Source organism: Tachysurus vachellii, chromosome 12 (genome assembly GCF_030014155.1).
Source record: "Tachysurus vachellii isolate PV-2020 chromosome 12, HZAU_Pvac_v1, whole genome shotgun sequence".
Lineage (NCBI taxonomy): Eukaryota > Metazoa > Chordata > Actinopteri > Siluriformes > Bagridae > Tachysurus > Tachysurus vachellii.
The window spans coordinates 18,930,857-18,945,461 of NC_083471.1; the positions used below are offsets into that span (position 1 = coordinate 18,930,857).

At 38.6% G+C, this 14,605-nt stretch overlaps 1 protein-coding gene across 1 annotated transcript; it reads right to left on the minus strand.

Moving 5' to 3' along the window:
- Positions 1-975: 975 nt before the first annotated feature.
- On the minus strand, positions 976-14,379 carry LOC132855383 (uncharacterized). Its single transcript, XM_060884283.1, has 42 exons — positions 14,279-14,379; positions 13,629-13,865; positions 12,915-13,527; positions 12,692-12,795; positions 12,501-12,557; positions 12,039-12,167; positions 11,805-11,938; positions 11,588-11,682; positions 11,410-11,464; positions 11,116-11,244; positions 10,738-10,980; positions 10,447-10,643; positions 10,145-10,307; positions 9,994-10,054; positions 9,709-9,889; positions 9,505-9,578; positions 9,142-9,418; positions 9,017-9,053; positions 8,658-8,932; positions 8,496-8,550; positions 8,315-8,407; positions 7,762-8,230; positions 7,503-7,675; positions 6,896-7,007; positions 6,713-6,791; positions 6,584-6,623; positions 6,315-6,501; positions 4,952-5,368; positions 4,675-4,849; positions 4,469-4,589; positions 4,249-4,373; positions 4,056-4,149; positions 3,693-3,960; positions 3,408-3,582; positions 3,220-3,316; positions 2,933-3,128; positions 2,688-2,854; positions 2,339-2,546; positions 2,137-2,242; positions 1,961-2,045; positions 1,440-1,840; positions 976-1,242 (listed from the first exon to the last, which is right to left on the minus strand). The coding sequence occupies exons 2-42, from the start codon at positions 13,862-13,864 to the stop codon at positions 1,120-1,122; spliced, it is 7,026 nt and encodes a 2,341-aa protein (XP_060740266.1). The 5' UTR covers position 13,865; positions 14,279-14,379; the 3' UTR covers positions 976-1,119.
- Between the last annotated feature and the right edge of the window lie 226 nt (positions 14,380-14,605).

The following is a 14,605-nucleotide window of genomic DNA, read 5'->3' on the forward strand; positions in this document are numbered from 1 at the left end:
AAGAGTAACCGCCTACATCGCGAGGCCCTTGACTGACAGGTACGATCTAAAGCCGCCCCTAGCTTAGCTTAGCATAGCATAGCATAGCATAACTTAGCTGATTCTGATCAGAAGGTTTTGACTAACTTTCTGTAACAGCAGCAGCCTGAGGTGGTTACTTTCAGAGTTGGATGAGAGGGAAAAAACAGACTTTGAATGAAACCCAAGCTCACTGATATGATGAAATGATTTTCTGAACATCATGACAGTGGAAATACTTCCTAAAAATATTCTGACACACCTCTCGTTTAAATGCTGTTGAATTTCATCTCATGTTACAGGCAGCCACATCATGCTTGTTTCATACAGATATGCAGTTATAAGTTACAAAAATATTATTTCCTGATTAAACTTGGATGTTTTGATTTGTCTGCCTGTATGCAAAAGGGGCCCAGATCTGATTTTGCTTTAGATGTGATCTCCAGATCTTTTCATGGCAGTTTGAACACCAAAAGTGACATTTTCCTTTCAGCCTTCTTTAGATATTGACAACTTTCATAACCTCTACTTCATTTCATGTCATATCACCCCACTCTGTCATACTGCCTTCCATATTAAACAGACATTCTTTGTAAAATATAATAAGCAAGCATGTTAATATTTTTTTATTTGTGTTCTAAAAACAAACAAAAAAAAATCATCCCCAGACATCCACATGCTTAATCATAAATAATAAATATGGCAATAAATATTCTACTTCAAGAAAAGATATTATATATGTATTTATGTTATCATAAATTATACTGCCTAGTGCATTATGCTGTCGGTAGGTTATAATTTGTTACTAAGCACTCGCACTGTAAGGGAAAATATTCAAGTACTAAAAATATATCTCTTATATTTTTACCATTTGGCAAATTGCCCTGAAGTAAAAATCGGCTACAATCGCTTAAATACAACAGAAAAAAATACAGTCAGTAGAACATCTCAAAACACTGTTAATGGGAGCATAGCACATGAGTATTAAGATAAACAAGCCTAATTTTAAAAGTATGCTTTGGTTATTCTCCTTTAGCGGAAGTAGCAAGGGCAAGATCCACAAGAATCTCTGGTTTGTTTGTTGTTATAGTTGTACATCGCTCATTCTGACTCCTCTACTTCAGTGAAGATATCACAAAGGAAGAACTGGGAAACTCTGGATGGGTCATCATCGAGATTCTCACTGGCTGTGGGAGAGCTGCTTTGTGTAGGGGATTTCTTTAGCTATTTAAGGAGAAACAAAACAAAAAAAAAAGGGAATAATACACAAGATGGGTGTGAATAGCATGTGAAAGCTGTTGACAATCTGTCTGACCTCATGCTAATATAAAATGTGAAATTGTATATATAATCCAAGTCAACCAAGTTGACCACACAACCAAGTATGGAAACCTGCTACAAACTGCAACCCTTATCTTTACCTGTGGAGGAGTCACTGGTGGAGATGCACTTTGTGAAAGACTGGCTAGAGAGGATGTACATGTGGATGAGGTTGAGTAAACGCCTTCTTCTGTGGTCCATAATTTTACGCGTGGCAGAACCACCCTCGGCCAAATGTCATTTGATTTTGGAGAATGGGGACCACTTGTTACCAAAAAGCTTTCTTTGACCATTGAGTTTGTTTCCATGCTGGATGTATTGGTAACCTCTTCTACAGATTGCTTTTTTTTGTTGTCGTACTCCTCCTTCTTCCTGGCTGCTCGTGCATGCTGCCGAGTCGGTGAGGTGAAGCAGGTTGGTTGTGGCTGATCAGAGGTTGAAGTATTACCTTCACTTTTGATACATGAATTTTTTGAAAGTATAGGTTTCACCTGTAGTTTGGCTTTTTAGAAACAAGAGGAGTCACTGAGTCAGTGTGACAGTAATTTTACACAATTCTAATAATTAATACACTAAACCATGAGTGCAGAGCTACAATCAGGATGGTGTTAGATTGTCTTACCTCTCCGTCTAACAGGCGAGTTCTTCACCTGTGACACAGTTGGGTCTTTGGTTAATTCCTTGACCATTTCTGATAACCTTTTCACCTACAGCAACATTGGTAGAATCATCATCATACAATTTGTTTAACCTTAGGAATAACTTTTTTTTTTGTATTAAAAATCAATATGCTATTACATCCTGTATCTCTGTAGAGACTCTGTTCACATCTTCAGTCTCTTCCAAGGTAGGCACCAAGTCAGAACCCTCAGGTTTCTCCAAATCTTTTTGTTGTGATTTTGAACTTAAACATGAAAGTCAGATTAACATTCAATGTTTCATCATACCTTCACAAACAATTGTAATTCTTCCATAATGAATAAGACTAAAATTCTCTTACCATGTCTTTTCAACCAAGAATTGGTGTTCTTCATTGGCTTTTAGGCCTGACTGCATGTGGGAAGACTCCATGGGTTGTTTTTCTTCCTGTTTTTTTGCAGACTTTTTCTTCACCCAATCAGTTATGGTTAGCTGCCGAGTTTGTGAAACAGTTTGAACTGGTTTTAAATGACTGTGTTTTGTATCTGTTGAGGATTCCTTTTTTTTGCCTGTTTTGTAAATGAGAGTTTATTTATTGAGAGAATTGTTTTTAAGATTAGAAGGGTTTGCCTTGTCAGAAAATAAAAATAATGACACCCATCATGAAATAACATCAAAGCAGCACAATCAGTAAAAATCTCTTTTTCTACCTTTCCTTCTTGAAGGGGATTTATCATCAAATTCTGGTGTGCTTGACTCCTCTGATACAGTCGTTCCACTTGCATGGCATGTTGGTGAACTTATCCCTATTGACGTATCACTTCTCGTCATATCTCCAAGCTGGGGAGCATTGAGACTTTGGGCTACAGTGTCAAGACTACAACATAAACAAATTAGTCAGTAAGTTGCAGTAAACAATAAATGAACTGGATTTTTTTATTTTATTTTTTTTTACCTTGACAGTCTAATGGTGCATGGCATGATATTATGCTTTCTCTGTAACTTTTCCTCTAGTAGTAGCGGGTTGTCATTCTGAGGTACACTAGGTACCTGTGCTGATGGTGTTCTGGCTTGGGAAGATGTTTGCTGACTCAGACTTGTTTTTGTTGAGTCATGTTTAGTGCACTTTCTCTTCACCCCCTGCTTGTCTGCTGGAGAAGATTAGATAGAAATTACTTAAATTAAAATAAAGAGGGATGCTCAGAATATTTTTTTTTCTTTATACAATATATTGTTTTGTACCTCTCTTTCTGACAGGTGTTTTAGTTTCCTCTAACGTTGACGGACTCTGTGTCGACTCTTCGATCGATGTTTGGGACTCATTTTTAGTTTTTAATTCCTGCTCAAGATATTTGAATTTCTTTAACTTACTTTGCATTTAATCAATCAGAACGATTTAAGGTTGTAAAACAGCAACAGAAATACCCAACCTTTTGAAAGTGAGTGCCAGCTTCCTTTGTGCCTTCTATACGTACTCTCCAGTCATTGCTTAAGTTAGCATCCGTCTCGTCTGAGACAAGAACAAAGACATCATCCAACACCATGTGAGAAACACCTTGAGATTCTGCCTCAGTTTCCTCAGAGTCCACAGTCGAAGAGGCAGAACTAAGCAACAACAATAGTTAAGGCTTCATTACTCATTGCATAATGTTTCATCTTTTAACTAAATAAAGCTTTCAGCTTCAGAAAACTTGATATTTATAATGCTTTCTTACCCTGAACTCTTCATCAGATTAAAATGCATGTCCTCGCAGCATGGCTGTACTTTTGCTCCTTCACTGGATGACTGTTCTTTTTCCTCTGCAAATGAATCAGTGTCATCTTTAATTGTATATTCTTCCATTATGTTTTTGATGTTTTCCTTCACAAGCTTAGGTTCTTTGGATAGGTGAAGAGCACTGGGATTTTTCTCTGTAGGTTCCAAGTCACCCTTAGAAATATTTGGAGATTCGTCTGCAATGGATTTGTGCTTTACCCCCTTAACTTTAGGAGAGAGTAATGCAATAACAATAAGCAAAGGTGACATCAATGATCCAGTCAGATTTTACAGTAATCAATGATGAGTAGTATTCCCTTACATCTACTAGCAGAGGTTTTGTTTCTTCCGATAGAAGAACTGCTCTTTCCTGACTCCTCAGTAGAAGTATTTGAATTACCTGGCAGGTTTTCTTCCTGTAAAAAAAAAATAAATTAGCTGTAATCTGTAATATAATGGATAACCAAGAAAAAAATTCAAATTAATTTATAATCCAACATATAAACTTTGTTTACATGAGAGGCTGGCAAGACGGCACGTGTAGAGTTTGGCTGTCTCAGCTCCTTTGCAACTTCATCAGTTTTTGAGAAGGCAAATTTAGAACATGCCCTTTTCACCAGTTTAGGTTGTGGCTTAACTTCTTAATCAGAAATCAGAGACAATTATACACAAAAATGACAAATACCAGAACATTTAAAACCATTGACAACAAGTATGAAATGCACACTCATGTACTTTGTCTCGCTCTCCTTCTAGCAGGTGCTGTTGTCTTCTCTGACAAAGGAGGTGTGTCCTTTGCCTCTTCTGTGGAGTCAAAACATAACGGTGGGTCGGACCCTCCTGGCGAATTTCCTACCTGTAGGAAAACATTTGTTTAAATCCTCTAAATGAACTTGTTTTAATCACAAACAGATACTAACACAAATTACTTCAAAATGTACCTTAGTTAGCTCTTCATTACGAAGGTCTTGTCGAGAGTCTTCCTTGCATTCTGCAGACATTGTCCAGTCCTTGCTTGAATCGTCTCCAGTCTTCTCTGAGGCAGGGACAAATACGTCAGCCAGCAGAACATGTGGAACTCGCTCACTGTCTTCAAAGTCTTGATGTGATGTAATGCTAAAAGAAATAAAAAAGTTAATGATACTTTTAATGATAATCCCAAACTCATACTATCACTTTGACAAGACTGAAATTTTCTGAAAGGGAAATTTTCCTTACCCTTTTAAGATGTTCAATCCGGAAGGTATGCTATTAGTACTGGATGCCAAATCATCAATTGGGGCAATTTCCGAGTCATTTTTGCCCTCTGTATGGGGGTCGAGATGTGGATTACCAGTTTCCACGTCTACACCAGCAGCACTCTCCTCGTTCTTTGTTTCCATGAATATGGGTTCATGAGAGGTCAAGTTTTTAGAGATTTGCTCCTCGTCATTTTGTGCCAAATCCTCAGTGACACCAACTGTAGAGGCTTCATTGCTCTCAGGCTTACATTCTACAGCCATTTCCCCACCCTTGCTTGTATCGATTCCCGTCTCCTCCGAGACAGGCACAAAGACATCACCCAGCAGCACATGAGAAACCCTCTCACACTGCTCAGTGTTGTCATGTAATGAGTCTTCATGTAATGCTGTGATGCTAAACGTTAGTGAAAAATTAATGACAGATGTAATGATGATCTCAAACTCATATCATTGTGACAAGCTTTAAGTTTTGTGGCCTCTTACCATGTTGAGATGTTAAATCCAGAGGATGTGTTTTGCGTCCTGGATGTCAAATCAAGTGGGGCAAATTCAGAACCTATTTTGCACTCTGAATTGGGATCTTTGATTGGAATACCTGTTTCCAGATTTCCGCAAGCATCACACTCCTCATCCTTTGTGTCTAGTAATATAGATTCATAAGGAGATATTTCTTCTTTCATAGTTTGCGTAAAATGTTCAGTGACACTAGCTAAAGTTGCTTCCTTGCTTTGAAGCCTGTTTTCTACAGCAACAATTCTGTCTTTGTCTCTTTTATCCTCTGAGGCAGGGAGAAAGTCATCAGCCATCTGCATATGAGCTCCAGTGTCCGTGGAGTCTTGAGGTAATGTTGTGATGCTGCAATACACAAAAGTTAATGATAAAATAATTTCAAATATAAAAACTATAACACTGTCAAACTCTCACTCAAGTTTTCTGGCCTCTTATCATTTCAAATCATTTTAAACCCTGAAGAGTGATTGCTGCGTGTCAAATCAAACAGAGCAAATTCTGTTCTCTTTTTGCACTCTGAATGGGGGTGAATTGTTGGAGTATAAATTTCCTGATTTGCAGAAACAACACTGTCTTCTTCCTTCATGTGTTGTGAAATGATACGAGATGCATTTGCTGAGACTTGCTCCTTGCCATTGTCTGTCAAACCCTTAGTGAGGATGTCTAAATTATTTTGTGCCTGCAGAGGATCTATTCTGTAAGGTTAAGGAGCAAAAATATGTGTACATAATAATAATAATAATTATAATAATAACAACAACAACAACAACAACAACAGTATTCATATAATTTTTGGAAACACTAAATAAAACAAGCCTGATGAGACTAACCTGGACGATTCCGATGTAGATGGTAAACTTTGTGCCTGGTCAGAAAACCCTAAAAATGCTTGGGTTTTAGGTGTGGGAAGATCAGAAGTCATCTCAGAGTCATTAATGGCTGAAGGCAGGTAGGTCTCAGTGACCGGAATCTCGTACAGGGTCAAGATAAACGTGGGCTCCTCATCGTTGTGACTCTCTGCATAAACAAAGCGACAGTTGAAGAGAAGAAATGGTCCCTCTTTTTACTGACTCAATTTACATTTCATACAGAAGCTCACCTTCACTTAAGTGGACAATTTCTGCTGGAACGCATACATTCTGTAAATATATAATTGGAAATCAGTTCTCATGGTATCGAGTAAACAAATGCACTTCATTTAACATTGATGCCACAGGGTCTTACTTACCTCAGAAGGAACAATCATCTGCCCCACGCTGGGGTGTTCTCTGGTCTGTGACGGCTGAGGTGAAGTAGAAGGTGGGATCCTGTAGAGAGAGAAAATGGTCTTCTCTTGGTTTAAAGGCATAAATTCTGACATTTTATTTGTCTCAGATTAGTTTCTACTGTGTACTGTGGATTGGGTGCATACATGTCAGCATCACTTTTACTACATTCTGAAGCCTCTTGAGGCTCATCAGCACTGGTCAGACTCAGATTTACTGTAGTGTTGTTCTCCTGATCTGGTACTGCATCACTGAGATCTGGAAATATGAGCAAAAGGGGTACAGGTTTAACAAATGTAACATACGTCAGTCAAACCATTTTTCACATCCCATCAACTGTTTGGATTGGAGCTGAGAAGGTACAGAGGATATTCATAGGATAGGTACAGAGTAAGGTATAGAGGATTTTCTTACTAGCCAGTCACTGGTTCTTGAATTTCTCAACATACAGTATGTGCTTTTTGTAGGGAACACAAGAGTACCATTATCTCAGACAAAGGTTCTCTCTGGGTTTTAATTGATTACTTTAATGATCATGATCTGCTAGGTCAGTTTAGTTTTGTTAAACACATGGACAAACAAAAAGGACACAGATGATGGAACAGAATGCAGGATAGGCAAAGTTTTCTAATGAATGATGCTGGTCATTAGCAGGACTATAAAGTACCTTCTCAGTGAAGTCTGCTAAAATATGAAGAAAAGACGACGGTTATTCACAATACGTTATTTAAAATCAATGGCGATTCTTCTTACCATGAATCTTACTAGGCTCACTGCTCTTGGAATTGAAAGTACTAGGTGATTTCTGGTGTTGTCTCTGGTTTTGGAGAACTGTGGCTCTTGATTTCTGACTCAGGTTAGGCTTAGGCTTCAGAAATTTGCTCCTCCTTGTTGGTTTGATGCCATGTTCAGAAGAAATGGATGCACTGATAGTTAAAACAAAGGCATCATGAAAAGACAATTTTCAAAATTCCTACATTGCCATTTACTACATTTTATGGTGATTACAAACCTGGATTGAACAGACACCTCTTCCTGGGAGTCCTCCTTGACCTCTAGTGCAACCGCACAACTCTGTGTTCTTGCTTTTATCTTTGATCTTGCCATGGCAGATTCCTGTGTATCCTCTTTACTTGCTGAGGAGTCCTTTATTGTCTCTAAAGTTTCAGAAGACCCCTTCAGAGACATCTGAAATTCCCCTTTCACTTCTGTATCTGCCTGCAAATGCCGCTGAGATCCCAACCCTCTTCCTAATGAGGTCAGCTTTGATTGTGCTGTGATTTCAGGGGAAGCTAGTCTAGGCTCTTTGAGTGAGGATGGCAGCATAGCTTTCTCAGATTTCTCTTTGACATCTAAAACCACCACTGAAGTGTCAACTGTAGTAGCTACAGCTTCATCTGTTTTCATGCAGAGAGCATCTACATTATCCAGAACAACCAGAGGTGGAGGAAGGTCAAGCACTGCAGCTACGGTGGTCACATCTGTGAAAATTGTTCATTATTTTATCAAAAGGACTTGATGCCAAATTCTGAATAAGTCTAAAATCATACTAAGAGTTATTATACCTTTGTGAGCCATTGGGTGGACCTGAGGTTCAGCCTCCTCTATTGGGCATGAGGTTGTTATGTTGCTTAGGCCTACTTCTGGTTGACTGCACACTAAATAGAAATTTTAAAACTTATAAATACTCTCTGAGATATAGCTAATCAACTTGTGAACACAAATCACACGGTTTAAATATCTTACCCTCTGGTTTTACGGAGGTAGAAATGTCCCTGAGGTTTGAGATATCAGGCTGCACCTTTAACAAAACAAAAATATAAGCAATGTATTATGAATAACAAGCAAAGGTTATTGCAATTATCATTAAAGCCAGTAACTACTAACATTTAGGATTTTTTTGCTCACCAATGCAGGCTCCAGTTCTTCACAGTTTCTTGCCTCACTGGAAATGCTCTCATTTGTTCTTTCCTCATGTTCCTCAAACATGCAATCCACCACAGCTTCCTCATTATCTTCCAAAATCTTGCTGCATTGAAGTGGAAAAGAGAGCTCTGTGTTCAATGATAAATCCAGAGGGCTCACAGATGGATCCTCCTCAGCACTTTGTTCTGAAGCATGAAGGATCTTATCCACCTCTTCACGGGATAACACAACCATTGGCTTTCTTTGAAACATCTGACCTTTTTTTGTGGGAAAGAATTGTTATTTTTAGGAGTGGGACACAAATAACGAGAAAAATATGTGCGTTATTGTGGTAGACTTACTATCTAGATCACTTAGGCATGACATGTCCATCAGGTTCTGGGAAAAAAAACAAGCTGATGTCAGTCATTTTCACTGAGATTGAAAGGTGTATTAGGAATGAAAATTCTAGGGTAATCCGCTTCACCTCATTCAAGGAGTAGTCATCATTTTCATCTTCGGATTCCCGAGCGATAGACTCTAACAGAACCATTGGGTTCTCTGGCTCAGGCTCAACCCGAGCCATTGTTTCTTTTCTTTTACCCGCCTTCCGAATAGTAGACAGATCACGCTTTACTTTTCGTGCTCTTCCCATTCTTGTCTGCGGAGTAGAAGAGCTCTCACTGCTAGATGGAGATCTCATTGAAGGCTCCAGTTCATTATTTGCGCCCTTGTCTTTTGAAGGGCTGAGCAAATATTGATGCCTGTAATACGGGGCAGTCAAATCAATAAATGGTGGAAAAATGACTAAATACCTGGGTGTACACAGTATTTGAAATGAGTTATATGCCTTGGAGGAGTCTTTTCCAACACCACCACCGCTTGCATCTGGAGCCTCTCATCCTGTAAAGGACTGCCTGCTGCCTACAAAAATAAAAATAACACCAAGCTGAAAGCCAGAAGTGGCAGTGATTTATTGTTCAAAGTAATAAAAAATGTAGAAAAGAAAAAAATTGCTTTCATTAGACCACCCAAATCACCACTAAGTTCATACCGTCAGAATGGATTCATGGATCTTCTCATTTCGATTCTCCTTTTGAACTTCAGCAGAAGCTTGTGGTTCATTCGTTTCCTTGCTTTGTGTTCTAGCCAGTTTAGGCAAAGGCTTCTTACTTCGCCTGGTACCTTTGACTGAAACATTATCTGCTACTTCAGCTGTAACTGTAGCATTTAACCTAGCCAATTGGAAAATATATAAAAAAAAAAAATCCTGTTTTATTCTTAATGTCGAACATCTACAAGCATGGATTAGATAATTTAGGACAGAAATATTTATTACTGTTCAGCCTCCTGTAAACCTGCTGAAGCATGTCCTCCTTCTGCAGTTCCTTCCTCTTCTACTGTACCAAAAGAAAACACTGTAAACTGGAAACTCAAACAAAGCAATGCGTAGGATTAAGGAGTCCCTGAGTAAAGTGGAAATGGCTTACTTTTCAGTGCCTTTTTTCTTTTTGTGGTCTTTTTCCCCATGACCGGCTCATTCCCATCCAAATCACTGTTTTTGACTCGCTTTCTATTCTGCGGAATAGCAGAATCCTCCTCATTGTCAACGCTGCTTTCTTCATGTTGACTAAAAGACTCTTCATGATCACAGTCAAGAAAAATCAACAAGTCAACAGTCAGTTTCATCATAAAGTAGTCATAAAGCCATCGTCTTCAAAACCAAAACATTGAGCCCTCATCATACCAAGCATGCAAGACAAGTATGTTTATGAAAAGCTGACTGTAACATACCTTTGAGTGATTTCTTGTTTCTTTTGTGCTTTATCTCTTTAACTGGCTTTTCGTTTTCATTGCCCTTTGAGCGTTTGTGCCTTCGTTTCGAAGCCGAGGTACTTCTTTCAAGTTCATCCACCTCATTTGCATTTATAACTTCACCCTCGACATTGAGGTTCTGTTCACCTTCAGTATCATCCTTGGAGTGTAGCTCTAAAATGACACAAAATAAATAAATAAACACACAGGTGCCAATGATTATAGAGTTGGCTGTGCAGTTTTACTGGATTATTTTTTATATTCATACCTCTCGTTTTCTTGCTACATTTTCTTTGTCTTTTTCTTTTGACTTCTTCCTCAGTGGAGTTGTCTTTGTCTCTCCTGCGTTTGCGCATCTTTTTAGAAAGGACAGTCACATCTGCTTCTTTTACATTAGACACCTCTTGACTTTCTTTTTCTACAGTGACAGCCCCATCATCCTCCAAGTCTTCAAGATCATCCGAGTGGAAGACATCATCATCATCAACACAAATTTCTTTTGATGTTTTTCCTGTGAAATAAATAGACCTTCTATTTTAAAAAAAAATCTTGAGTTTAATTGCCTAAAGAAATACAACTGGAGTTTATTGGGCTCTGCTGCTTTATAAGCTCACACTGCTCTGTACTTTATAATATGAAGTGTTACCTTTGGATCTTCTTGTTTTCTTGGTTTTTGGCAGTACGAGTTTTATAGCTTTTCTTTTGTCTTTATCTTTTGCCAAAACCTTCTCCAGCAAATAGCTGAAGAACTCTTTGTCAAAGGGTCGCTTGTTTCCTTAAAGGGAAAAAAATAGCATATGCAATCAACATTTATATTAATTACCAAATGCAACTCCAAATCACAAAAGTACAGGTCTTATACTGTTATTATACTGTATAAAATATGTTATATTTGTGTGTGTGTGTGTGGGGGGGGGTGGGGGGTATGTCGAACACTCACTCAAAGCTTTGTCTACTCTCCATGAGTTGACTCTCTCCTCCTTCTTAAATTTACTCTATGAAAAATGTCATTAAATAAAGTGATTAGAAACAAAATGCACTATATTGCTACCAATTCAATCATAAAAAAAAAAGAATTTGGGGAGAAAAAAATAAAAAGACAGCAAATTAGCAAATACCTTAATTGCTGCACGGCTACGGTTGGTTAACAGCTGGCCAATCAGAGAGAAATCTGTCCCCACCATGCTCATGGCCAAGAAGAACAAGTCTGTCTCTGAAACACATACTCAGTTTTTAAAAAGCAAAAAAATCAACAATTTTATAAATCAGCAGCACAAAATTGTATCGTGAAGGTTTCAACCACGAAAGGGGCAAAGGGTCTTTGAGCTGTGCTACCTCTGACTGACCAGCTCTTTACATGGTTTACTGCTCTGAAGCTGGTGTAAGTTGTAGTCGAGCCTCGCTCAAACAGTGCAGCAGAATTCTCCACCACTTTGGTGTCTGAGGTCCTTTGTACTCGTACTGTCAAACTGAAACAGAAAATCGGTTGACGTGATTTTAAATATTGTACGTTTGTAAAAAAGAATAAAAATATGAATGAGGCTGTGACTGTAGCTGGAGTAACAATACCTTTCTTCATCCAGTATGATTGAGCCGTCCTCCGCCACTCTGACCTTTGGCACTAGCATATCTTCATTTTCGAACTCGTCGTCGTCTTCTTCTTCTTCTTCATCATCATCTGCTGTTTTTATTTGTTCCCTGAATAGTTTTAATGAATGTACTAGTTTAGAACTGTAGTTTCTAAAACTTAGGGAAAAATGCCACATGCGATCTTAGGATCGACTTGGGGCTGCTCCAAACACACCAGGTAAAAATTTGTATTTTTGTTTACAATACTTATTTTATATGATTAAATAATAATAAATAAATAAATAAATAAACGATCCTACAGAATGTCTGTTTTAAAAAAGCTGTAGTTCCCACTGGAGTTTATAGACTCATACACTTGTTCTAGTGCATCTTAAATATAAGCATTCTGTGATACACTGTTTTTCATATTGATCTTACTTCCCAGTTTTGACTATAACTTACTTGGGTGAAGGTGGAATATTGTTCTCAGCTGGGTTCTCCTCATGAACTACAGAAGACCTGTTAGATTGATGGTGGACCACAGAGGACTTATGAAAATGATTAAAAGCATGAGGTGAAGCACAGCAGGAATACAGAGATTTTACTTCTAAAAAAAAAAAAAAACCAACAACAACCACTAAACATATGCCTACCTCATAGGACTGGTATTGGGTAAGTAATAAATAAGGTCCCTCATGGTCATCTTACTGCGATCCAAAACTTTGTACTTCTTGTAACCGACCTTTCTCTTCTCCTTCTAATGAATACAAATTAAGTTTAACTTGGTAAATGTTACACACAGGTACCTGAGAGGAATTTCTAAGTAAAGAATAGTACATAAAGACAGTTAAAAAAGGTTTCTTAGGTTCAGTTTACCTTAATATCTTTTCTCCGTTCAATCTTCATCAGTTCCTTCAATTTAAGAGCCCTTAATATTTGGTCTTTGTCTGAGGATTTTTTAGTCAGCTCAGAAGAACCTGCCTTATCTGAATAGGAAAGCTTGGTCGAACCTGAAAACAGATCTGATGTAGATGGACATTCAGGGGATTCTGGTTCTTGTGGTGGTTGCTGTGGAACTTGACCAGGCTGTGGAGATGGTGGAGAATCCCCCACTGATTTTTTTCCATGGAGTGGAGTCTTTTGAAGACCATAAGTGGAAGGAATGCACAGAGATGACAACTGTGTCATTGTACAAGACTGTGTAGGCAGTTCTGTAGCAGATTTGGATTTACCAGGTGTCCCTGATTCAGACAGCTCACTAGAGAGTAGTGAAACTGAATCCTGAGCTTCAGGAACCAAATCATAGGTCTGAACATGCTCTTTATTGGGCAGAGATGATGGGGCAGAGCTAGGCATCCTGGCAGAAGGTCGAGATCGAGGTGTGGAACTAAATTTGGGCCCAAGAAGTTTTGGAGTAGCTGAGATCCTCATTCTTCTATGTGGAGCTGGAGTTGAAGTGGCAGCTCCACTAGAGGGTGCACCATCGTGTCTACATTAAAGAGGGAGCATAGAAAAATCTCACGTAACACCCTATAACCAGTGAGTCAGCATGCATACTTAGATATTTTTTATCATGATACAGATACATACTGGTTCAACTGTGAAGGCATTTCAGGTGTCTCTTTTAAACCCACATCTTCAGGAGGCTCTTTAAGTGTTACGTTTTGCTGGTGAGATGGTGCTGGCTTTGCCCTTTCTTCAGCATCAACTGCTAGCAAGGTGTCACCTGCTACGCTCACCCTCTGGGAGGCCTGCTCACCTTCTGTACCAGTCCGATTTCCAGGCCTGAAGTTAGGTTTAACGCTGATTCTTGATCTTCGCATCATCCTGAAGAAATAGAAGAAATTTTGGTCATGTAGTTACTTGAGCCTAATGAAGAGAGTGGAGAGATCATTCCAGCACAAACACCACACCAATAATACCTACCAAAGACATGACAAAGCACTAATGAGGCATAAAGGTGCATAGGATGAGAATAAGTGCTTAATGTAAGAATTTTAATTAAATTAGACTTAATAAAGAACTGCATAGGTTTTAAAAAAAATATATACAATTTTAAGACACCCATTAAAGTGATTATATAACATTATCTGTTATTTGCTACACTAACACTAATTTAAATGAAACCAGTTCTGCTGAGACAGCACACTGCCACACACATGCTTCACAACCTACAGTATATCCCTACAAACATACGGATTGTTTAAAGCAACTGACAACCAGAGGATATTATGACTCACTTTAACCCCAAACCTCATTAGAAACGCTGAAGTAAAACCAAAACAAACAAACAAAAAAAAGCTAAATTTCAGCCATGTAACTCTGTATCACACTCAGTCAGCACCACACCGGCCGGTTAGAGGCTATTCACGCTGCTACGCTCAGCTGTGCATCAGGGAATTGTTGGGATTGTAGTTTCACTTCTGTTTATTTTCGTTCTATGGACAGCTGGAAGACTTCATTTCCCACAAGTCATAGCGAAGAGTTCACCCAGACAGCGATGATTGATTGAGCGCACGTGTTAAAACCAGGAGCTCTAAACGTGACACTTTCTTCATGCTTATGCT

What these genes read in the sequence shown, in the direction of transcription:
- LOC132855383 (XM_060884283.1), bottom strand. Translation starts at nt 13,864, where the DNA reads ATGATGCGAAGATCAAGAATCAGCGTTAAACCTAACTTCAGGCCTGGA. An exon ending in TTGGAAAAGACTCCTCCAAG is followed by an intron (nt 9,419 to 9,504) that starts GCATATAACTCA and finishes CCCGTATTACAG; the next exon opens with GCATCAATATTTGCTCAGCC. An exon ending in TACCTCCGTAAAACCAGAGG is followed by an intron (nt 8,408 to 8,495) that starts GTAAGATATTTA and finishes ATTTCTATTTAG; the next exon opens with TGTGCAGTCAACCAGAAGTA.